The sequence below is a fragment of the Macrotis lagotis genome, chromosome X, assembly GCF_037893015.1.
Source record: "Macrotis lagotis isolate mMagLag1 chromosome X, bilby.v1.9.chrom.fasta, whole genome shotgun sequence".
Taxonomy (NCBI): Eukaryota; Metazoa; Chordata; class Mammalia; order Peramelemorphia; family Peramelidae; genus Macrotis; species Macrotis lagotis.
This window is the reverse complement of record NC_133666.1, coordinates 250,379,723-250,405,898: the sequence shown is the minus strand read 5'-3', so window position 1 is coordinate 250,405,898 and position 26,176 is coordinate 250,379,723. Positions and strand designations below refer to the sequence as shown.

Genomic DNA, 26,176 nt, shown 5'->3' with positions numbered 1-26,176 from the left:
AAAAGATCTGAAGATTTGTCATGTGCTACTTAGAAAGTCAGATGTATATGCCTTGAAGAATCTGTTTGTAATTAGTTCCTTATATCACAAATACATATAAATGGCATATAGAGTTATATCTGGGTATAGAATCTGGAGCCAGATGGTAATTCTCCTGCATCAGTTAATAAAAAGTAGAGGGAATATGCAAAAAATCCTTCCTATGGCTCAAGTTAAATTCTGCCCAAAAGAATGTTCCATTTTATTAAAATCATGCTTATTTTCCTTACAAGGGTGCATTCAAACCTGTGTTTTATTAAGAACTGTGAGTTCATTAATGTAGCAATGATGCTATTAAAGTTTTTTGAACTGCAAATCAAGAGGATAATTTAATTAGCTCAGTAGATGTAAAGGAAAGGTGTTTTTGGTGTGGTTTTTTTAAATCTCCCCTTCTTTTTCTGCTAGCATAAATTTAGATAGTGGTAAGGGCTAGATGAGGAAATTCCCTTGTTTTTCTCACAGACACAAACGAATGGATGTTCTCATGATGTCCCCCTTACTCTGAGATGTAACCTTAGTACTGGGAGGGTTGGACTTACCTGAGCCCTTCTCCTTCTGGGGAATGCTGCCTGCAGTATTCTAATGTATAGGCATCAGCAGCTCGGGGGTTGGCAGAACTCCATCGTATGGTGGCAGTGTTCCAACACACTGTGCAGTCCTCAGCCTTAATTATTGGGGTGGAGGGTGCTGCAAATATAGGAAAGGAACAGGGCTAAGTCAGCAGGAATATGTACACCGGGACAATTACATTCAAATAAAACTATAAAAATGCATATGTTGCCAACCCCCCTGACAATATTAAATTGCTTTAATTAGCATATTTTTTCTCATCAGATTTCCTCAAATGCTAATAACTAATATGACTAATATGCTAATATCTAAAATGAGTGGTTATAAAACCAATCCCATGGTAGTCCTTTATTTTTCCTCATTCAAGAGGCAAACCCACTCTACCCTCAGTCACTCATTTAACATTTATTGCTAATTGGGTCCATGGTATCTTATAAAGAGAGATGTTCCTAATTATCTGAAGGTATGTAAAATGCTTAAAGTTTGGGAGGAATTTTAAAATATTTGCTGAATTCACATGCCACAAAGTTTTTACTGATATCATAATTAGCTTTTAAAGTATTACACAAGGTCCCAATGATGGACTTATGGGTTGGTGTGAACAGGCAATAGAGGAGCGAGAGGAGTAGGAGGAACCCATCCTAACCATTTTTTTCTGATTTTCTTTTCAGGTTTCTCTCCATCACTCTACTCCTCTCCCCACCTCTTCCAAGCATCTCCAGCATCCAGGTGATCAACTGAACCTGGAGCCCTGAGAGATGCCTTAATGGATGCCTATGCCCTGTATATTTATCTCTGACAAGATATTTATACTTGTAACTAACTGTGTTTTCTTTGTGTCTGTTGATTCCTTCTTACATGTATTAAAGGAAAAAGAAAAAACACAAGTGAGTTTCTTTCCTCATAAAGGACATATACATGAGTAAATGGGCTTTTAAATGATATAGACCCTGAGCAGTTCCAGTATCGTTTATCATCTTTGCCCTTTGAACTTGAAGATTTATTGACATAACATTTAAAATTTGGAATAAACACAAGGAGAATGAAAAATGCAATTGCCTAGACTCTGACGCATGGGGGGATGGGGGAGGTTGTGTTAAGGGAGGGGAACTCAGCTGGTGGAATGAGTCCCTTGATTTGTCTGCCTTGGATAAATGCTACAGTTGGTGCATACAGTGCTAAGCTGGGCTCAGAACTAAGAAGGAGGAAATCAGGTTGGAATGCAGCAGGGATAGCAAGTTTTGCTTTTAATGATTTCAAACCACTTGCTATTTCAAATGCTTATATCCATATACAGATCTTTTTTCCTGATGATGCCAAAGAGGAGAAAATCATAGAGAAAATGATAATCTTAGAAGAATTAAAATTACAAACAACTCCAAGGGAAATGAAATGATGCAGAGTGAAAAGATATAACAGGCTCCAAAATCATGCAGGTAAAAAATTAAATTTAAAAAATACCCTTTATTATATATGTAAGGAGGAGAAGAAGGAAAAGTAAGAATAAGAAAACTGAAGAAGGAAGAAGGAAGAAGAAAAAGAAGAAAGAGGAGGAGGAAGAGGAGGAGGAAAGGGAGGAAGAAGAGGGGAGGAGAAGGAGAAGAAGAGAAGTTGGGATTTATTTAGTGCTTTAAGTTTTGCAAAGCACTTCACAATTATTATCTCATTTGATCCTCACAGAACTTCTGGGAGGTAGGTGCTATTATTATGCCACTTTTACAGATGAGGAAACTCAGGAAGACAGAAGTTTAGTGACTTGTCAAGGACCACATAACTAGTAAGGGTCTCAGCGCCAAGCATAGTCTCTGGTACATAGTAGGAACTTCATACGTGTTTATTGCTTGCTTGAGCCAACTAGGTGAACTGGTCATACAGCGAGATTGAGAAATACCAGATAAGCAATTGAAGCTCACTGAGATATCTGGATATATTAAAAAATATAAGATTAATGTTCTCTAGTGGGCAACTAGGTAATTCAATGGATAGAGTGCTTGGCCTGGAGTTAGGAAGACTCATCTTTCTGTGTTCAAATGTTTACTCACTAGCCATGTGACCTTGGATAAGTCCCTTAACCCTGTTTGCTTCAGTTTCCTCATCTGTCAAATGAGCTGGAGAAGAAAATACCAAAACACTGCAATATTTTTGCCAAGAAAACTCCAGATGGGGGTCACAGAGTCAGACACAACTGAAAAAAAGTGAGCAGCAACAATGATCTCCAGTACATTGAGTAGATCCTCTATGAAAAATTTAAGGTAAAAAGAAAGATATGAATCAGACATAGCAGGAGAAAGTATGTGCCCCAATGAAAGGAGCACCCATACCTCTGGAATCACAAATCATTCAAAGTTTCAAAGTCCTGTCTTAATAAACTTGTTGTTGCACTAGATTTCACTGCTTTGGGAAAGGATCAGTGAATCATTTGTAACTTATGATCTTAAAGTAGTGACCTCCAAAGAGGTCACCTGAACTCCAGGGATGTACTCAATTGAACAAAAGAGAAAGGAAGGGAACATATACTTATGTGAGGCCTATTATGTGCCAGACTGTTTTGCTAAATACCTTGCAAATATTATGTCTCTTAATCCTTCATAACAACTCTGAGGGATGAGGAAATAAAGCAAGCAGAGGTCAAATGACTTGCCCAGGGTCATACAGCTAGTAAGTGTCCAAGATCAAATTTGAACTCAGGACTTTCTGACTCCAGGCCCAGCACTCTCTCCACTGTGCCACCAGTGAGTTCCTTTATCCTCAACAAATCATATTGAGTGACAAAAATGAAAGTGACAGTGAAAAGGTTTGGCCTAAAGGAAAAAGTCCCAGTAGCTACCAGCTCTCACAGAACCAGGGGCAGAGGAGAGGTAGACTTAACTGGTTATGGAAGAAAAGAGCCTTAGAGTAGTGAGGTTAAAAAAAAAAAACGCCCCCTTCCCTACTTCTAACTCTCCCTACTGAAGAAAAAGGTCTCAATTAGTTCCATTCCCCCAGAAGAGAGGCAACCTCAGACTTAGTGATGGATTAAAGCAAAAATCTCTCCTTTTACCTTACCCTGTCAAGAAAGTAGCTTCAATACAGTCGAACGAGAATAGTGGGAAACTTCACTGTCCATGGTGAAGGAAAGGGCAAAGGAAAGGACCAACTTTAGTCTGATTCTGAGAAACAGAAGAGTCTGAGAGAAGAAAATACTACTCAAGGTTAAGGAAGAAGTCAGAAAGAAAGAATTAAAACACCAAAGAATCACAGTCAAGATTAAGCAAGATTTACCAGTTACCACTAAAGAATAGAACTTATAGAGAATGTGAAATACACTATTCCAAAAGGTAAAAGAGACAGTTCTACAACCAAGATTAAACATACTCAGTAAAACTGAGTATAATTCTAAAAGGGGGAATGGATCTTTATTAAAAGAGGAGTTTTAAACATTAAAAAATAGAAACTTTGAAATTAAAACAAAACAAAAAATAGAAATCCAGAGAAAAATAAAAGGCTAAATACAAATGAATAATAAAAAAGAACTTTGAGAATGAACTATTCAAATTCTAATGGAGGAGTTATAAAAGAGTTCTAGAACCATCAGGGGTCATAAAGGTAGTCAAATTAAGACAAAAGACTTAGAAATGGTTTTGTGATGTTTTGACAATGCTAAAGAAGAAAGAAGGGGGGAGGACACACTAGGGAAAAATGAAAAGATGAATGGAGGGATTTGCTATTTCACATGATCAGGATGCACAATTAGAAGTTTATAAAAACTTGAAAAGAGTATGGAGGGACAAAGCATCACTTGAACTTCCCTTTCATTTAAACTGGTTAAAAGAGGGCAGAACACACACACACACACACACACACACACATCACACACAGAAGTTTGGCATAGAAATAAATTCAACTCAACAGAGTAGAAGGAATGAGGAGAAAGGGAAAGGGGTATAAAGAGGGAGAACACATTAGTCATAAGCAAAATAATCCCCAAGCTTGGAAATAGGATCATAAAGAAAATGTTGAAAGGAAAGAATGGGTAAAAACCTTTATTAAAGAGAAGAAAGTAAAGTAAAGTTTTATTGGGGAGTAAAAAGAAGAAAGTATGAGAGAATAGGATGGATGGGAACACACAATTAACTACCGTGAATGTGAATAGAATGAATTCACCTCTAAAATGGGAAAGGATAGCAGAATGGATTAGAAAGTAGACTCTTAACAGTATGTTGCTACAAGAAAAACTTCTGAAACATAAAGGCTCCCACAATTAAAACAAGGAGTTACAGCAAAATCTACTATGCCTTAGATGAAGTCAAAAAAAAGCAACTGTAGTAATTATAATTTCAGACAAGATAAAAATGGATCTAATTAAAAGAGATAAACAGAAAAACTACATTTTACAAAAAGGTACCAGAGCAATGGATTAATTTCACCAAATGGCATAGCATCTAAATGCCTAAAGAAAATAAATTATAAGAAGAAATAAAAAGTAAAATTATAATAGTGGGGAACCATAACTATTTAGACTATTTTCAGCCCTAAATATATCTATCAAAAAACAAACAAGAGGGAGCAACTAGGTGGCACAGTGGATAGAGCACCGGCCCTGGAGTCAGGAGTACCTGAGCTCAAATCTGGCCTCAGACACTTAATAATTGCCTAGCTGTGTGGCCTTGGGCAAGCCACTTAATAATCCCATTGCTGTGCAAAAAAACAAAACAAAACAAAATGAAACAAAAACAAAAACCAAGAAATAAAACAAGAACCTAAATAGAACTTTAGAAAAGTTAGTTATGAGAGTTTTCCAGTGAACACTGATGGGAATGGAAAGAAATATATACATTTGTCCACTGTGCATGCATGGCATCTTTACAAAAACTGATCTCATGACATAAAACCTCACAAAAAAAATGCAGAAATATTAAATAAATCCCTTGCTAACAACAATGAAATAAAAGGCCGCTGAAAAAGTATTAAAAATCAACTGGTAGGGCACAGCTAGCTGTTGTGGACAGCACACCCTGGAGTCAGGAGGACTTTCAAATCTGGCCTCAGACACTTAATACTTAACTTAAAACTTAACGTTGGGCAAGTCAGTTAACCCCATTGCCTTGCAAAAATCCAAAAAAAAAAAAAATCAATAGGAAACTAAATAACAATCTTAATTAATTAATGGATAAAAGATCAAATAACAGAAGTAATAGATGCTTCCAAGAAAGATAATATCAAGGATGAGACAACATACTAAAAATATTGGGATGTATCCCAAGCAGTCATTAAAGGAAATTTTATATATCTAAGAACTTTCATGAATAAAAAGGAGAAAGAACAGATTAACAAATTGGGCACACGACTAAAAAAACTAGAAAAGCAACAATTATTTTTTAAAATAATTAAACACTGAGTTCAAAGAAAATCAAAGAAGAAACTAACAAAAGTAGAAGCAAAAAAGAACTAATAAATAAAACTAAAAGTTGTTTTATAAAGGAAATAACAATTAGTTAATTTGACTAAAAAGAATAATAAACTATAAATAAAAAGAATATGATTAGAAACTATTTTGCCCAACTATATCAATAAAACTAATAACTTAAGTGAAATAAAAATATAAAATACTCATTTTAAAAGAACAAGACATAGAGAATGAAACAACCTATTCTCAGAAAAAGAAACTACATAAATATAAATGAATTCTCAAAGGAAAAAACTCAGGACCAGATAGTTTCCCAAGTGAATATTTTATCAAACATTCACCAAACAATTAGTATTAATATTATGTAAGGTATTTACAAAAAAAATAGAGAAAAAAGAGATTCTATGAAATTCCTTCAACAATACAGATATATTCTTTTTTTTCTTAATTTTTATGAGGGGTAAAAGTCACACAGCTAAGTAAGTATTAAATGTCTGAGGACAGATTTAAACTCAGGTCCTCCTGACTCCAGAGTGGTGTTCTATCCACCTAGCTGCCCTCCACAGATGTATTCTTAATATCTAAATCATAAAGGGTCAGAACAGAAAAAGAAAACTAATGACCAATAACCTTATTGATACCAACATTTTAACTTTAATATTAGTAAAGAGGTGATAACAATCTATCATAATGATACTATGAACAATTTGGATTTATATCAGAAATACAGTTAGGATAACCATAAATTTAATTATCCATATTGATAGCAAAAACAACAAAAACATGATATCAATAGATTTCATTAAAGACTTTTAATAAATGTAATATTCATTTTTGTAAAAAAAGCAACTAGAAAACAAAAATAAATTGACATTTTTGAAGCATGATAAATAACAATATATATATCTAAAAGCAAGGGCCAGCATTCTACCTAATGTGGATTAACTAGAATTTTTTCCAGGAATAATAAAGATGAAAATATTATCTAAATTTATTTCTTTAGTATCATTCTAATCAAACTACCAAAGAATTGCTTTAACAAACTAAAAAATCATAAAAATTAATATGGAGACACAGAAGGCCAAAATTCTCAGAAAAATATTGAAAAAAAGTGGGAATAAAGACCAGTTACAAGATCTTAAGCTATATGATAAAGCTGTAATTCTCAAAACAATTTAGTACTGGTTAAAAAAATAGTATAATGCAGTTGAGTCTTTCTGAACCTTCCATCTCAAACTGGAGTTCTGTCCTCACTCCCTAACATATTGTTGCTTCTGGGTCTGGCAGTAGTAGTCTTCTTGCATAATGGTTTCAATGAGGCTGGTTCTAAGATTGAACCTCCATCTAACAGATTCATTCTACTAGGTTCTGATTTTGCTCTGCCATTTCGGTGTCTTGCAATCTTATCTTTTCTTAATGTTTCTTTAATGAGACCACAAGTCCTTCTATACTCAGTTGCTTTCATTTACTGCCAGCTCAGTCACTTCAAATTTCTCATCAAACTCAGACTTGTGAGTAAACAAAAATTCTTGTCCCATTTGCTGAAGGAGTAAAAGCAGATACTGTTTGGGATCAATTAACATTTTCCCCTCTTTTCAGCCTGTCTACTTCACTATGTTCTAAGATCAATGATTCCCCCAGGGAAGTGATCCTAATGTGCCCTTTCTTAGATTCAAATTCTACAATTTAAAAATATTCTAAAATTTTAAATGTCAGGTAATACCTGGAATGTGTAACATCACAGTGAAATATGTATTGAAATTAAGGTCTGAATTATTCACTGAAAACTTAAATGAAAAGATTATTATTTCTTTTCCTTTGGGCCTGTACAAGGCATTTAAATATATTGGGACCAAAGAGAAGCATAATAGATGGATCTTTTTGGGCAGTGATTTTAGAAACAACATAACATTGTAGGTCAGAAGCTGACCTTGGAATCAAATGCCCCTTCTGATTTATATTGGCCAGATGATCTTGGGTAAGTCATTTTAAACCTCAGTGTCCCAGTCAACTTTCTAGAACTATAAATTGCAGAGAAGATACTAACCTGCATCTACAGAACACATGTCTTACCAGAAGCTCTTTCTCTATATATATACCACAATAAAATGATAGCATTTAATGTCTCCTATTACTTTCTGATCCCCTGTGAAGGATTTACAAAAAGTCATGACCACGAATATCATCATTAGATCTGGGGTTTAGTGGACATATAGATCAATACATACATATACATATACATATATATATCTGTATGTATATATATATATATATATATTATGTTATGATTTAATATGTATCAACAGTGTGATAGAGCAATCAAGGTGATCTCAGAATGTTAAAAGAAGCATAGTATCCAGGAATAGGGAGATGATGGTACTACTAGGCTTTTCTTTGGTCAGACCATATCTGTAGCATATTTATTATTTATAACAACAATAACTAGAATTTATGTAGCATTTTAAGTTTTGCAAAGTGCTTTACAAATATTTCCTCATTTTATTCTCACACCCATCCTGAGAAGTAGATGCTATTATTGTCCCATTTTGCTGAAGAAGAAACTGAGGCTAAAAGAGGCTAAACATACACAGGGCTGCACAGCTATTAAGTCTGGGGTCAGAGTTGAACTTGGGTTTTCTGACTCCAGGTCCAATACTCTATCCACTGAGTCACAAAAATGGCCATTTTATTCAATTCTATACTATTTCAAGAAGATCTTTTAATTAGCCAGAGAGCATCAACAGGGTATAACTAATACGGTAAAAGGACTTGGAGAACATGACATATGAGGATCCATTAAAAAAAAACTGAATTTTGGACTAGATAAAAAAAAAAGATTTGGTCAGAGGGAGTGAAAATGAACATTCTTTTCAATAATTTAACTGGCTATCAGATCAAAAAGGATTTGATTTATTTTGCTTCACTCTAGAAGGCAGAACTAAGAGTTATGAATGAAAGTTATATGGGATATATCTTATGTAAGGAAAAGCTTCCTCTTTATTAAAGCCCTGAAAAATGAAATAGACTGCCCTGAGAGATAATGGGTTGCTCTTCTTTAGAGATTTTTTAAAAGAGATCAGAAAAGCTTGGGGACTAATTCTTGGATACTGTTGTAGAGGGGACTCTCATTCAATAGGGGACTCTCATTCAATAATGGGTTTGCCATGTAGGCCACTGAGTCTAAATCTGGAGATTGTGCAAAATATTTTTTCAGCTACTCCAAAGAAAATGAACCTTTGACTAGCTGGCCTTAGGTAACAAGAAAGCCAGCAAAGAGGGCACTGGAGAATCAGGGCAAATGCAGGAGAACTGTGATTTGTGAAAGGGGAAATAATCTGAGTCCTGAGGCTCCAGAGGACCTCTGGGAGATGATCCAGAGAGTTGGAAATATGGGAGGAGCTATACTTTTCCTCTAGGAAAGGTATAGTTACATTGCCAAAATACAAAGTAATCCTTGGACTCCTATTTGGCAGGAAATTGCTAATTGTATGATTAATCCAAGTACATTTCAAAAGTTCTAAAAGTTTCTCTCAATAACAACAGATATATGACAGCGATGCCTTTCTTTTATAAAGGCAAAAGTGAATTTGAAATCTATGGAAGTTTTACCATCAGCTCTCTCAGAAGGGAGAGAATTTCAAAACTTTGTTCCTAATTGAATTCCTTTGGAATCCAAAGTGTTCCACAGTGAATCAGAGATGAGTCTCCTTACCAGTTTTGAAAGTGGCTCTCTCACTTGGTAGACTACATCCTGTGAAGTTGACGGCCATCACCCATACTTGGTAACATCGGCCAGGTTCCAGATCTTCAAAAAGGCAATAGCTTTCCTTCACTGTAAGTCGGTATTCTTCCACCAAGTCTGGAACAAATACAAACATCATCAACTCTTAGATTACCTTACATGATCCACTGAAAGGAGCAGCCATCTGAAAAGTTGCTCAGTGCCTTTTTTTCTTCTAGTATTGAGGCTGATCATCCCTACATTCCATCAAGCCTATGATTTTTACTTTTACATCATTCATGAATGGAAAACAATAGCATTCTGGGAAGGAACATCATCTGTGAAAACTTGTCAGGAAAGAATATTCCATTAGTCAAGCTTTGCAAACTATTTTCCACAATTAACTATATTTTCAACATCAAATGAATTTTAAAATTTCATACTATTTAAGTAAATATACAGATAATTAATAAATCAATTATTTCTTCAGTTCCTGCCCCAACTCAGCCCACCCTACCCCATTCTATATATGGAAGCTCCCTCCTGGGTCCTGCAATCTGCCTAGGATTAGAGTTACTTCAGATTTATGCAGAGTAAGTGATCTAGCCAGGGACCAACAATTAGCAAGTGTCAAAGGTAAGACTGAAGTCCATATCTTCCTGATGCGAGCCCAGAGAGCTACCCACTATATGGAATGGCTTCTTTGCCTATTGCTTATATTGATTTAAATAATAATTATTATTTCCCTAAAAATCATTTAAACATTAAGCTAACAATTCAATAGAGTATCACAAGAGATAAGGACAAGTCGGATTTTCTAAATGTATACCATGGCAGGACAAACTTTTTCCTTTTAATTTCAACTAAGCAGACTAACTAATAAGTTCAAGTCTGTTGCATTGGTGCTTTAAAGTATTAAACCTGACTTTCCTTTACCAATTCAGGAATTAATTAATTCTTTCAACCAAGGACATTTGCAATTTATATAAATGCTTAAGTGATAATGAAATGCTGTAAACTAATCTAGGTGACTTTGTTCTTCAATTGTAACATTTCCCTTTTCTAAACAGCAGATAATTTCCTACATCTGAATATTAGGAATAAACATTTTTTTATACCATTCTGCAAATCTACACCTTTGGACCAACTTGATTATTTTTGCTGAAATTTTTTCCCTGTCTGACACAATCCATTCACCTTGTTACATTAACCCACATTCATTTCAATTATTCATCCTCATTACTCTTAAATGTCAGTTCTTCACAATTGCTCCAGTTAAAAAATTCAAATTGTTCCTTTTTAAATGGAACCAAGGATTTCTATAGAATATAGTATTAGGTATTGAACCCTTTTAATTATCAGTGGTTATTGGCAAGGCTCACATAGCCTACCTACAAGTTGTCAGTTAGTGTGTTGTTGACATTTGAGGAACACCACAAAACCCTGACTGACAAAATATCTCTCCCGAATTGCTCATTCCTGTCTCTGAGCCTTAAATTCCCATTGGTGTCATTCATTTGCATTAAGATATTGCCCTCAACAAGCTGTTGTTAAAATATACCTAAGATGTATAAACAATGAATTTTTTTGAATTTGATTTGCTTGACTATACATATTTCTTTGAAAGGTTTAGTGTTTCTTTCTCTCTTCCCTCTAAGCACCATGGTGAGCAAGGAGGAAAGAGAAAAAAAAATGTTATTTATTGAAAAAAATTGAGAAAAGTGGTATAATTAACATAAGATTATAGATTAGTAACCAGAAGGGATTTTGGAGGCAATGAGTCTAACCTCTTCATTTTACAAATAAAGAAAATGAGGCATAAAAAGATGAAGAGACATGTTTATGGTCAAACAATGTGTAAATCCTTGAGGTGGGATTTGAAACTAACTTTTTTGAATTCCGTATTCAGTAATGTTGGTCAAACAGATATCAAAGATTAGTTCTCTACAATTAGTCATCTCTCATAAGGAAGAGATGAGGATGCTGAAGGTCTGAGATACAAGGCAGGTAATTTTTGTTGGGGATATTCTCCAGATGCTCAGAGATGAGATGGTATATAGTTGTTTGATTGTTTTAGTCATGGCTGACTCTTCATAATCCCATTTAGAAGTTTGCTTGACAAAGATATTGGAATGGTTTGCCATTTCTTCTTCAGTTTGTTTTATAGATGAGGAAACTGAAGCAAATAGAGTTAAGAGACTTGCCCAGGGTCACACAGATAGAAAGTGATTGAGGCTAGATTTGGACTCAAGAAGATGTGTCTTCCTGATTCCAAGTCCAGTTACTATATTCACCATACCACCTCGTTGTCTGAGATCATAGATCTAGCATGATGAAGCTCCTATAATCAGGGAGAGCACAGGCAATTAAGATAGCAGAGACAAACAACTTACTTCCAGATTTTATCTAGGGTTGCCCCATGGAGATTATTTCCTATCCAGTCCAATTTGGTTGCTACCTTCTTTGTATCTTCACAGCTACAATTAAGTATATGGGAACCACAAAGGAGGAGGGGTCTGAGAAGTTTTCCTCATTCTAATATTCTAATCAGAACATTGGGACTGATTTATTTTACAAGCTAATTCAGGCCCCATTTGTCCTCTTCTCTATAGATAGCAAATCCCAGTCTCTTACTCCCCTAAACTCTGTCATTCAAAACTATTGCTCCTTTAGGTAAAAAATACATTTTTCCTGCTACTTATCTTGTTTTTTCACTTATATCAAATTCATCTCTAAAACCTCCCAGGACTTATCTGCTTCAACTTATCCACTGTTTTTTGGCTTTCTTTACATTCCTTGCATGGTCTTGTAGTTCACTAACTAAAAGGCTTGTTGCATTGGATTGAATGGGCCCTTTGGGTCTTCTGTTCAATTGCTAGTAAATCTTTTTGGTCACTATGGGAAAGCACTGACTTTGAGGTCAGAAGATTTGGGTTCAGTTTCTGACTCTGATGGTTTCTACTTGTGTGACTTCCTTGATATTCAGACATCTTATTTGTAAAATGAAGGAATTGAAGTAGGTGACTGTAATCTTTGAATCTATGATCTCTAGCTACAAAATGTCGGAGAGATTAGTTAACCTACCTAAAGTCACAGAGATTACAAATGGTCCAATAATCATTTAAGTCCTACTACATGTTAGCACCTATACTGTATTAGGGATAAAAATAGAAACAGGGTTAAGTGACTTGCCCAGGGTCACACAGTGACTTGAGGCTAGATTTGAACTCAGGAAGATGATTCTTCTTGATTCCAAGTCCAGTGCAAGTCCTATTCTCAGAGAGTTTATATTTCAACAGAAGAGACAAGACATACATATATAACTGCATTATATATAGAATAAATACAAATAAATATAGGGGAGGGTGGGAGAGAGTACATTAGCTGTTGGGAGATCAGATAAGGTTTCCTACTGATGGTAGACTTCAAGCTAAATCTTGAAGGAAAAGAGCCAATGAGGCAGTGGAAAGGAGAGAGCACTTCTAGACAATGAAGACTTATCAGTACAAAGATAGAGACAGAAAATGGAGTTCCCTGTGTAAAATAGACATGTAAAGCAGGTTTGACCAAAGAGCAAAAAATAGGAGTTGAGGTAACATCTAATGAGGTTGGAAAGCTGGCATGAGAAAATTTTACTGCAGGTCTGTTACTTATCAGATCAGATTTGTTTAATGCTTAAGTTGGACTTAGATTATGTGAACAAGGGCTCTGTGATGATTGTACAAGGCAATTAAATATTCAAGAGCTTCTATTTTTCACTGGGGAACCAGGCAATAGAGTAGCTTGACAACAAGTCAATCAAGAGGACTTCTGAAGCCCAGGGCTGCTTGACATACTGGTAACGCTTTGCAAAATAAACTTTAGTTGAACTGAAAGATACCTGCCAATTCTGAAACTGGTCTTGACAAATTTAGAATGAAAGGCAAACATTATTCTGTCTGACTTCTCTAAGGAACAGCAATCCTCCTGCATTCTGACCTATTGGGTTTACTAATAATCTCCATGGACCCCCACTTACCATCTGACTTCCCAATTTATTGTGTTTCTCCCTTAATCCCCCACTTAGCCATAGTTACCTGAAAAAGTCCTAAAAAACTCAAACATATTTAAATGCCTCACCCATTTCCCACTCCATTTTGAGCAACTGAGAACTCTCTTTCTCCCTGCCTGTCCCACCCCCCCCCCCGCCCCTCCCCCTGCCACTTGCAAGCTTCTTCTCAGGCAAGAAAATGTGATTATGATTTTTTTAAACTTTGATCAGACTGTGGCTCATTCTCCTTTTGGAACTGGAATTTCTTCTATTTTAATAGTTCACAAGGGTATTTATTTCAAGTTATACTGACTAGAAATTCAGTAAGATCTGAAGATTGGTATAAGGAATGTGAGGTCAGTTAAAGATCTCAAGCAACCCATCTATCTTATATGAGAACCTCAAGTTTGGCTGATCAGCTACTGTTTACTTGTTTCTTTGTTTAAATCCTAAAAAATGTATAACTTATAGACATTAGAAGGGGTGGGCCACCTCCTTTGGGAAGACTTCCTTGATCTGCCACCACCCTCCCTGACTCCTGGTCATGAAAATAATCTCTACCTGCATAAATTTTCTTAAAGTGCTTTGCCTTGATCTCTTTTGTCCTTATAACAGTCTGCATTTTTAAAATATACTTACCTAGATATATAATATCTGGTTCTTTCTCAACCTTCCATTCGATTATAAGGCCTTTGAGGGTGAGGTGTATAATATTTTTTTCATCTTTGTATTCCCAGAGTCTGGGAACAGTTTGGAGACACAATAATATCTCTTGAATTGATTTACATTTGAATTACATATAGTAAAACATCAAATATAAATAAAAATGGGAGACCAGAACATCTATGTCCAGTGTCTGCTTCTGTTACTTATTTGCTATGTGATCCTGGGCAAGTCAATGAACAATTCCCTGAGACTTATCTAGAGAATTATAGATGAATTTTAATTGAAATCCTTGACCTATAAAATTAGAGAATTGCTCTCTCCTTTCCTGCCATAATGCTTCTTAGTATTGAACTATGTCACAAATAATAATCCTACCACTTGCTTCGCTGTCTTCTTGAGGCTCTTCCATGCAATAGACCTGGAAAGATTCAATGACGTCCTCTTTCCTCACACTCCAATACACTGTAATTGTTGTGCTGGTGGCAGAGTTGGGTTCTTGAGGTTCCAATATAGGGGGCTGGGGTACTGGAAAAAAACAAAATTGGTCATTCCTAGTTTGAGAGCTATCCTTCTTTTTTTCCATAGTATGTCAAAATCTATTCAATTTCCTGAAATATGAATATTTGAGCAGAGTATGCTGGTGATAAAGTAAAGTGAACTGATACGATTTTCAGCTATCACAGTGGAGACAAATAAGGCAATTTCTGAATTGATCATTTGTACTGTCTGCCAAGTGTTTATGGGACAATGACTTGCACATGAGTAAAAGATTGACGTATAGCTATATTTGCCATTTCAATTTCCTTTTTCCACAGTGGCCATACCTATGGTGACTTAAAAGAAAGAATTCAAATCTTGAAACACAATTTATACCCCAACTAACTTTAAAGCATCTGATGCCAGCTTAAATCAATTGGTGGAATTTCTAGTTTTAATTACTATTGTGTTTTTCTTATATGTCTTATTAAATAAAAAGAGCTACTAATTGTGATTACATTTTGAATGTGAATAGAATATTTAGCACCACAAAGCAATTTGTTCAATTTGCCTGAAAAATATGAGGTTTTAAAATTTTTCTATCATTCGACATAAAAATAATGAAGAGAGAAGGACAAGAGGTTTCACAGACAAAAAAGATAGTATTCTTTGAAATTTACTTAGCAGTTATTTCTTTCTGCTTTACATTACCCTGATGGGAAGCCTTCTGAAATTTTTGTAAAAATAGTGAATTCAGTCTTACACAATGAGCAAACATGAATGGCTTGCAACCTGGCACTGCTGGAGGGAGTACTCACTTTGATGAGATCATAGATACATCAAGACACTGAAGTATTTTCAGCTGGCTTGAAAGAGCCAGTTGTTAAATTTTCACCATGTACATTTAAACCTCGGCAATAGGTGATCATTACAAGTCAGGGCTTGATTTATTACTTTATTGATTGTTTATACTTGTTAATAATTCAAATAAAAATTAAAAGTATATTGCCCACATTTCCTCTCAAGGAGCCTAGATGTTATTCATCTACCATCACATTCCTGTATTTCTCTAAAATGCAGCTTGAGCTCAGCAGGAGCACAATAGAAGGCTCTGGGAATAAAGTAATCACTAGACTAGAGGCAGGCTAATAGTAATAATATTAACAGCAAGAAATCTAATTCAATTCAACTAATATTTCTACAAAATCCTTATTCTATACCAAATAAGAACTGAGAAGTGACTGCTGGCTATGCCAGCTCATAACACAAATTTGGGTAGGGTCTATTAGCCGTGTCACCCAGACTTTAAATTCTTAATCTTTTAACACAACCTCTCAGCCTCATTTGCCTCATCTGCCAAATGGGGATAATGATAGCATTTACTTGACAAAGTTGTTCCTAGGATCAAATGAAATATAATTTGTATATGAAGTAAAATATTGTAAGCTTTACAACACTATATAAATGTTAGTTAGTATAATAGTGGTATCCCCAACAGAAAAGGAAGCAGGGAAGGGTAGGAGAAAGGGCTGATTTTGGTAGAAAGATGATGAATTGTATTTTGGACCTATTGAGTTTGGGATGCCTCTGGGGTATCCAGATGCCCTTCATTAGCCTTCAATATTTCCTTTCCTCCTACCCTTTGATTGTGTGGATTCATGAAGACTTGAGTTCAAGTGTGGCCTCAGATGCTTAATTAGCTTAATTAGAAGACCTCCGGAAAGTCACTAAGTTTCTGTTTGCTTCAATTTCCTCTTCTATAAAATGGGGATAATGATAGTGCCTATCTCACAGGTTGTTAGGAAGATCAAATGAGACAATATTTGCAAGGTGCTCAGCCTAGTGTCTGGAATATAGTAGTTCTTATATAATGGCTGTTATTATTATTCATCTGAAAAATGAGGGTGTTGCTGAGAGATTTCTGGGATAACTCCATCCAGTTCTACCATCCTTGGCTCTCTAATTTTCTGACTTGTCCCAGAAATAATATAAGACTTCAGAATTCTAAGTACTATTTAGATGCAAATTTCTATAATGGTTTCTTTTGAAGTGAATCTTTAATAAACTACTGTCTTCTTGACAGTAGATATACAACCTAGATCTAGTATTGACTAAGATTCTTCTGGTTATCCAACAGGTATATCCTTTGAATTGGACACGGGCATATAATCAATACAGCAGAAATATCATATCTGCTCTAGGGTCCAAAATGTCCCAATCCACCATCCCTATAATTAATCTCATCTTCCATATCAACTTAGTGCTCCTTATAAAGTGAGTATGGATCACTTACTTATACCAGGAGTGCTATATCAGAACACATCTTTTTGTATTGAGAGATCAAATCACCCAGATGTTTAAAACCCTAAAGCAGTTTGAGTAGATCAAGGACAGCACATCTGTATGAAACATGGAAGTTTTTCATTTTTATCCTGATTACTTCATTAAGACAGAACCACATTTTACCAGTTACTAAACTGAGATTTTTCTTACAGGGACAAAAATTGAAAAAAAGGGGTAGGAGGAGGGGAAGAAGAAAGGAAGAAAAATCCAAACAACTCATCTGAGCTGTTTGGGAGGACTGTCTCATATCATAGGATGAATTATTTTTAACAAGGAGGGTTGAGTGGTGTTTTAGCATGCAGTGAATGGAACTTTGTAACTTCACTGAAACAAGGCAGCTTTGAGAAATCCAAATAACATTCATTGTCTTATTTGTCAAAATAGCATGTAAAAAATATTTTGAAGAGCCTGCAGGATGTTGCTGACAGCTGAGTGGGTGGCTGGCTGGTTGGCTACAGAAGATGATGCTGAGCTGTTAGTTCTTTTAACTAATCTGTTGTGTTTGGGGAGAGAGAGAGAGAGAGAGAGAGAGAGAGAGAGAGAGAGAGAGAGAGAAAGGGGGAGAGGGAAGGAGAGAGGGACAGAGAGAGACAGAGAGACAGAGAAAGAGACGGGGGAGGGAAGGGGGAGGAATAGGAAAAGCCTGTGGTGGACAAATTTGAAAATATTTGATTAATTTTATCACTCTACCCAGCTGTTGACATGAATCATTTAAGCTCTAGAAGTATGGAAGGGGACAATTTTTAAAAGGGAGGGAAATAACTGAATGATTTTTTATGACTAATATTTTCATCTACCCCTTTTATATTAGAGCAAATTGGAAAGTTTGAGAGGGGGGAAATATGATTGTTGGGTTTGGTTTTGGTTTTTTGGTCCAAGTCTCTCTATCTCATCAGGGGCCTGATCCCACTGCTGATTTCCACAGAATCTTTGACCTGTTTCTGTTTCCAACTTAGCCAGCTTGCCCCTCCTTAAATAGCCTAGAGAAGTCTGGTTCCCAGGGTCTCTTTAGATATCAGTGGCAAACTTAATCTAACACTTAATTGATTTAGTCCTGCTGCAGCTTGAACTCCCAAATTCAGGAGATCCACTAGTCTCATCCTTTCTAGTATATGGGATTATAGGTGAGTGCTGCCAGATCTAGTCTATTTTTGAATTTTTGAATTTCAAATTTTGAATTTTGAATTTTTGAAATAATAATAATAAAAACATTTATATAGCATCTACTACTTGCGAAATACTGTGTTTAATTTAAATCCACACAATTACTCTGGAAAACCCCATTTTATAGATGATGAAACTGAGCCAGAGGTAAAAATGACTTGTTCAGGGTCACATACTAGTAAGTATCTGTAGCTAGATTTAAACTCAGGTCTTCCTGACGCCAGGTTTGGTGCTCTCTCCGCTATGTTGCCCAGCTGAAATAGGAGGATATTATTTCAGAACTAATCATCATGTAACCTTGAATTTTGTTTTCTGAGCATATTTGGTTTGACTTTTAATCTCTTCATACATTCCAAAAGGTTTACAGAATTGTCCCTTTTAAATTCAGGTACCATTTCAAATGTTCTTACCTGCTACATGTTTTAACATCTGGTCACTTCTTGTTGAACTGTCATCATAATGTTCAAAAAGTGAAAATGCAGTAGGAATGTTTTCTAGAGAAGCCGTGCTCTCCATTGCAGAAAGCAACCTACCCAGAAGAAGGCATTCCAAGGTAAATGAGAGAATTGTGTTCACAAGATAACAGAAAAAAAGAAAGTAAAAATGAAGTTTTCTACCCATAATGTAGATATTTTAAAATAAAGCTATCTTAAGGAGTTCAGAAAGGTCATAGACTCTTTCTACATCTGAAAGTCTACGATCAAAATCCATTTTAACCAGAATTTGACATATTTGCTCTTATAGTTTCATTATATTTACAATTTGAATAGAAAACCTTAAAATGGAAAGGATGCTGTCAAATAATTTGACTTAAACATTTGTACTTTAGATTCATTTTCAAAATCCCTCCTACGATTAATTAGATCTATTAGTTTTCTCTTTTCAAACATTTCTAGAGATTAGCTTCCCCTCCCCCCCCCAAGAGAGTGAAGATTCTAATATCATCTTGTTAGGATCCTAAGATTCTGGGGAGGGGGGCCTCCTTGCTATTTTTATCTCCTGTCATCATGCTTCTTACATGGGTCCTAGGGCTTTAAATATGTCTGAAAATGTTTGAAGAGTTCTTGTGTGTTCCATGAGGTATCCAGGGCCTTGGAGGATAAGGGGTGAAGAGGTCAAAGTGTGAACAATTATATGAAGGGAATGAATGTAGGATGGGGAAGAGGAATGCTGTTGTCTGGCAATCAATCACAGTTTTGCCTAAAATAGTCTGTATATAATTATTTCTTGTGATTCTGCCTCCTTGTCATTAAATAGGGTCATAGTTGGTGTTGTTTTGTCATTTCAATCATGTCTGACTCTTCATGACCCTGTTTGGAGTTGTCTTGGCAAACACAATAAAGTGTTTTGCCATTTCCTTCTCCAGCTCATTTTACAGATGAGGAACCAAGGCAAACAAAATTAATCAGGATCAAATTTGACCAGATCAAACAGCTAATAGATGTCCAAGGCTAGATCTGAACTCAGGAAGATGTCTTCTATTTCCAAGTTAGGGTTTTATCCACTTTGCCTCCTAGCAACCCTCATCATTAAATAAAACAATTAAATAAAGCTTCATAATTAATAACACCAGGGAACTGAACTAATTGATCATTAAATTCTAGCTCTAATATTCTCTAAAGAATTTATGATTCTCCCTTCCTGTCTATTCTCCCAAGTAGGAAGGAACTCCCCAATCATGGGCCCAGAGTGACTGATACAATTGCTGATATTTTAGGGTTCTCTCAGATTAACCTTTGGTATTATATTGATGGGCAGGTAAGTGGTACAGTAGATAGAATACTGGATCTGGCCTCTTCCTGAGCTCAAATCTGACCTCAGATCCTTCCTAGCTATGTGACTCTGGGCAAGTCACTTAACCTTGTTTGCTTCAGTTTCCCCCACAGTAAAATGAGCTGGAGAAGGAAATAGAAAACCACTCCAGAATCTTTGTTAAAAGAACTCCAATGAGGTCATAAAGAGTTAGATACAACTAAAACAACTAAAAAATTATAACGATTGTAATGGATAAAAGATAATTACTGTCCTATCTTTCAAGATAGGACTAAACTAAAAAAACACACAATTAAAACAAAAGCAAATTGCCAATGAAAGTTGGAATGGGAATGAGAATTCTTCTCTCAGACCTATTATCTTCTTCAGGGAATGTACTAGGAAATCCTATTATGCAATATGTGTTGAACACCTAGTATGCTTCAAGGTCACCTGCTTAGACCTATGAGATATAGTTTCACCTTGTTTAGGGGGAAAGGTTCTAGAGAACCTGATTCTAAAGGCAGATAAAAAGACAAACTTGGACTCAAAGAAGCAAGTTTCAAATCCTACCCCAGCAACTTACTTCTTCATACAAGTCAATGGGTCTGCTTTGTCTTCTGCAAAATGAGAGGTCTGGACAAGATGACCTCTAAGCCTCCCTCCCTCCCAGTTCCAAATCTGTGCTCTGATAGAATTCTCATCAGATTTTCTTATGACCCTTGAGCACTGAGTACAATACTCTGCATATAATGGGCTGGGCTAGACCAATAAATACTGCTGTTTTAATGGTGAACTTTTCACATACCTAAATTTGACAGCTAAAGATAGAGTCAATGTTTGCATTTTCCTCTTTACTCTGATGCTATTACCCTGTCAAAACTGCCAGGACATAGAGGTGCAAAGGCTCATCTTTATAAGTAGTACAAAGAATGATTTGGACAACCATTTTTTACATGACTTCAACTCAAAGGAACAAAATTAGAAATGGATGCATGCCCTAAAACGGAGCAGCATTTTCTAAGCAAATGTGTTTTTTAAGATATGCAAATTTTGAGTCTGAATAGCTTGACAGCAGCCTTGTAGTTTAAGGATTTTTTGGTAATGTAGGAAAAATCATTTAATATACAAGAAGCAAACTTCCTTCAGAAGCAGCTGAAGGGGGGGGGGAGAGAGAGAGAGAGAGAGAGAGAGAGAGAGAGAGAGAGAGAGAGAGAGAGCAAGCAACCCCAAAAAGCAAAAAGAACTGGAGGTAATTAGCACTTAATACTAAGAGAATGGCATTAGCTTAGAGCCAGAAGAAATTCTGAGAACATGAAAGGGTTCTTTTTTGCAGAGCAATCAAGCTTCATCACTTTCTTGGCAATGGTGGGTTTTTCTTTTTAAGTGCTCTATTTAATTGCTCACATCTCTCTCTACCAAATTTCAAGATTTTTCTCTTTTTTAGAGAAATAGCCCCTCCTGGTCTGTTCTTTTTGTTCACAGGCATGCATATTTCCTGAGTCCAATTCAATTGTCAGTGGAACAATCAAATTAAAGCCAGTAAAATGGCACACAGGTAAGCCAAGTTTAAGCATAAACCCAAATTAGCTTATTGCATTTGGTAGCATGTGAAGCATTGTGTACTGATTTTTAGAAACACCAAAACTTTATGTCAAATTTTTAAAATGTTAAAGAAGTTTATCCAATTAAACACAAACACACACAATTCAAATAAAGATCTTGGTGTTTTATCAATGTCATTTGCAATAAATAAGCAATTAATTCTGTGTTAAGTAAGCAAATCATTAGCCATGTATTCCAATTTGTATAAATTGGTTTTCAAAGCGCTGAAAATGAATATTAAGGAGGGAAATGAAGACATCCAGGATGGGTCTGAGGAAATTATGATTCGTAATCTGAGGAACTTCAGTGATGGGTGGGAAATAAATAATGTCATCAAAGACCTGTATGATATAAAAAGAAGGTGACTAATCATGTGGGGAGAGCAAGGCATAGTTGTTAGACAGGTCCACAAAAAACAAAGGCCTCCAGCACATTGGGCAGATCCCTTCCGTAGAACACTTAGGAGGATATAAACAAGTATCAGCAGGACAGGGAGGCATGAGTAGCTATCTGCATTACTGGAGAAAACATCCACATTGATGGGATCAGGGATTCATCTGAGTATAGAATACATGTAAATCTGGCACTCATTTTGAGGAGGAATGTAGGTTCTGTTCATTGGAATCCCCAAAAAACACAGGAATAAAGGGAGAGATGTGTGGAACCTTATTTTAAAAAGTAACCTAAGGGACAGCTAGGTGGTGGGGGTAGAGGATAAGACACTGGTCCTGCAGTCAGGAGGACCTGAATTCAAATTTGACCTCAAACACTAGAATCTTAATAGCTGTATGACCATGGGCAAGTCACTTACCCTGACTACCTTGTCAATTAAAAAAAAGAAAGCTTTCAGTCTTATAGTATGAAGGTAATTATAAATTGCTACTTTTCTTTATAAAACATGTGTGTAATAATGAGTTGCTTCAAAAATTAATTTTTTCAATTTAAAACAGATGAAACATCTAATTCTTTCAAGAAAATATGTTTCATTTCTTTCTGAATAAATTGGAAGTTTGATTTATACTTATTTTTTCATATCATAACATATCATGGATAATTTTCTTGTTTTTCCTTTACATTAAATCACAATTTGATCTGCATGCCATCTCAAGAAACAAATTATTTTAATAGGACAAAAGAAGGAATATGTATCAGTGAGTGGAAATTATTTCAGATCTCAGATGCCCGAAGTCTCTATTTTGTTGTTGTTCAGTAATTTCAATCCAACTCTGTGACCCCATTTGGGGTTTTCTTGGCAAAGATACTGGAGAGGTTTGCCATTTCCTTCTCCAGTTCATTTTGCAGATGAAAAAACTGAAGCAGGGGCAGCTAGGTGGTACAGTGAATAGAGCACCAACCCTGGAGTCAGGAGGACCCGAGTTCAAATTTGACCTCAGATACTTACTGATTACCTAGCTGTGTGACCTTGGGCAAGTCACTTGACCCCATTGCCTTGCCAAAAAAAAATCTTGAGGCAAACAGGGTTAAGTGACTCAGGATTATACCATTGATAAGGTCTGAGCCCAGATTTGAATTCACAGAGAAGTCTACTTGACTCCAGGCCCAGGTGCTCTAATCTACTGCTCTATGTAGTTGCTCAAAGGTCGCCCTCTCTATCTCTAGCTCTATCTATCTCTATAGCCAATTCAAGTCTTAAGTAGGGGAAAGAGGAAAGGATCTAGAGAATGGGGCAGTGTGTAATGACTCTCTAGAGACTCATTCAAAAAAAAGACTAGTCTCCCAAGACAAGTTTCTACCCATTCCTAGAATGACCTTGTCTCCAAATAATAATCCTGGCAGCTAGAGTACTAGTCAGTGGCTAGTATTAAACCTGGAGTCAGAAAGATCTGTGTTCAAATCTGATCTTAGATGTTCATTAGTTATATGACCAAAAAGCAAGTCATTTCACCTCTTTTTTGCATCAGTTTCCCACCTATAAAATGGGGAAAATAATTATACCTACCTGCCAGAATTGTTATGAGGATCAAATTAAGATAATATTTCTAAAGACTCTACAAACCTGAAAGTGCTATTTAAATGTCACCTATTACTATGGGCCTGATTTTGTGTGCTCTTACAATTTCACCATGTCTTTATGTCTGTAGAATAAATGAAATATGCAACTTAGATTTTTTTTTTAGGTTTTTTCAAGGCAAACAGCGTTAAGTGGCTTGCCCAGGGCCATGCAGCTAGGTAATTATTAAGTGTCTGAGACTGGATTTGAACCCAGGTACTCCTGACTCCAGGGCCGGTGCTTTATCCACTATGCCACCTAGCCGCTCCTCAACTTAGATTTTAAAACAAATAACCAAAAAAATCCCAAAGGAAGTTTTGCTTTGAGTAGTTTAAGGAGGGGAAACAAAAATGCAACTATCTTCTGCAACAAAGACTCAAGAAAAAAATCTATTGAGAATCCTTGGTTTAAAAAAAAAAATCATGCAAGGCACATAGGAATATTCCTTTCAAATATCAGGATTTAACTAATACTTCTAAATATTAATAATTTTAAGGGGGCAGCTATGTGATGCAGTGAATAGAGCACTGGTCTTGGAGTCAGGCAGACCTGAGTTCAAATCCAGCCTCAGGCACTTACTGTATGAGCAAGTCACTTTACCTGTTTACCTCAGTTTCCTCATCTGTAAAATTAGATTGAAAAGGAAATGGCAAACCACTCCAATATTTTTGTCAAGAAAACTCAAAAGGGACTAGAAGAGATGGACAAACTGAAAATGACTGAATAAAAACAAAAATAATTCTAAGAACTTTCAAAATTAATTTTGTATACAAATAAAAAAAGTATTAGAACAGGTTTGTATATAAAAAGCACTTCTAAAGCAAGCAGTTGCAAATGCTATATTACAATTGCTGTTATCCAAATGCACACAATGCATCCTAAAAGCTGTCACTGGACTTTCAAAAGTACAGCCACTAAGGAAGACTATCTCATGGTTTGTTAAATTGAAGGCATTTATTCTGCCAGCACAGTTTCTATGAAGCTTTCAAGGATTAATAGAGCATCCAACCATGCTATGTTCCATGGCCACTAAGGTGTGTCAACACCATGTTTCATATACCTGTCATTGATTTCCTTAAATGACTGGTGGAGGAAAAGAAAGAGAAGCCAATTAATACCACAAAGCAAGTAACAGTAATCTCAAGATTGTGCATCCTTTTAAACAACCCTCCCACAATTCCACAAAGGTTGTTTCTCTCTGGATGGATTCACCTAAGGCACAAAGGAAACCACACAATTGCGGAAAGAAGCCTTAGGTGTCACTGAGGCTCTGTGACTGTTTCAAAGACTTGGAAAATCGCTTTTGCTTCAGTTTGTTATGTATATCCATAGAGGGCTTTTCAGTTATTGAAACAACAAGAAAAACTAAAAAATTTGCTCTGTTCAGAGCTACTACTGAGAAGGAAATACTCTTGTTGAGAGAAGTGGATAAGATTATTACAGACCAGGAAACACTTTGTAAATATGACTTCACAAGAACAAAGTCCATACCCTTTCCCCATTCCTTCCCTCTACCCAAAATTAAGGTTAAAGCAACCACGAGATTTTAGTTCTCCTTTTAGGTTGTAGTTGTCAGCCTAAGGAACATCATGGCTGCCATCTGCATTTATTGGCTGTGCCCTCCATGGGCAAATAAACAGTGACCAGCTATTCTTCTTTCTGCCTTTCTTCAAAGATAGACCTTACTGGAAATTGCAGGAGGCAAGGGAAACTTGAGGAAGTAATACCACTCCAACAAAAGATGGTGCTTGCTCCCCTACCCCTTATCTAAAAGAAGGGTGTGATTCCCACCAGTGCTAGACCAAGTTAGTGACCCCCTCTAAAGGAAACCATCTCCAAGGATTACTTGCTTTTGACTCCAGGGTCATCCAACAGCTGACTTTAGGGAGTCTTAAGAATGAGTCTGAGTGTCTCCAAAAGGTCTCCCTACCACAAAGTCAACCTTAACATTTTGGACTAAAATATTAAGTTGTCTCTTCAAACCAAACACATTATGCCCTTTGGTGACCTCAATACCCTTGAAGGAATAGGGTAAAGGAGACAACAGTTTGGATTGAAGGGATGGCACAGTGAAGTGAGAGAGGGTCATCTGAGAAGGACAGTGTAGAGACCAAATGAAGAAAGAGATTTTACTAACAGGGAAGACCTAGGTCTGATTTTAGACTGATAGACTGGACTTCCTTCCCTTTTTTAGGTTATAAGGAATATATAGACCTCCCTGTCCAGGGAATTCATACAGCTTCCAGCTGCTTTCCCTTGCCCATCCCCCACATTATCCTGGTGATGTCAGTGTAGTCTAGAATTGTTGGAACTTGTCAGAGTTAAATTATTGCACAAGTTAAAACAGGAAAAAAATTTAAATGGTGAATTCTCTTCTGAGTAACTGCAGGGGAGATGTATGGAAAGGCAAGT

At 36.1% G+C, this 26,176-nt stretch overlaps 1 protein-coding gene across 1 annotated transcript in view; it reads right to left on the bottom strand.

The window, feature by feature from the left end:
- The window catches only part of CMYA5 (cardiomyopathy associated 5), a 115,598-nt gene that overhangs the window by 32,420 nt on the left and 57,002 nt on the right, over positions 1-26,176 (bottom strand). The window contains exons 5-9 of the mRNA XM_074206292.1: positions 24,825-24,847; positions 18,807-18,925; positions 14,788-14,937; positions 9,708-9,854; positions 579-726 (exon numbers count right to left, since the gene is read on the bottom strand). Coding sequence (XP_074062393.1) covers positions 579-726; positions 9,708-9,854; positions 14,788-14,937; positions 18,807-18,925; positions 24,825-24,847 — 587 coding nt within the window. The remainder of the gene's footprint in view (positions 1-578; positions 727-9,707; positions 9,855-14,787; positions 14,938-18,806; positions 18,926-24,824; positions 24,848-26,176) is intronic.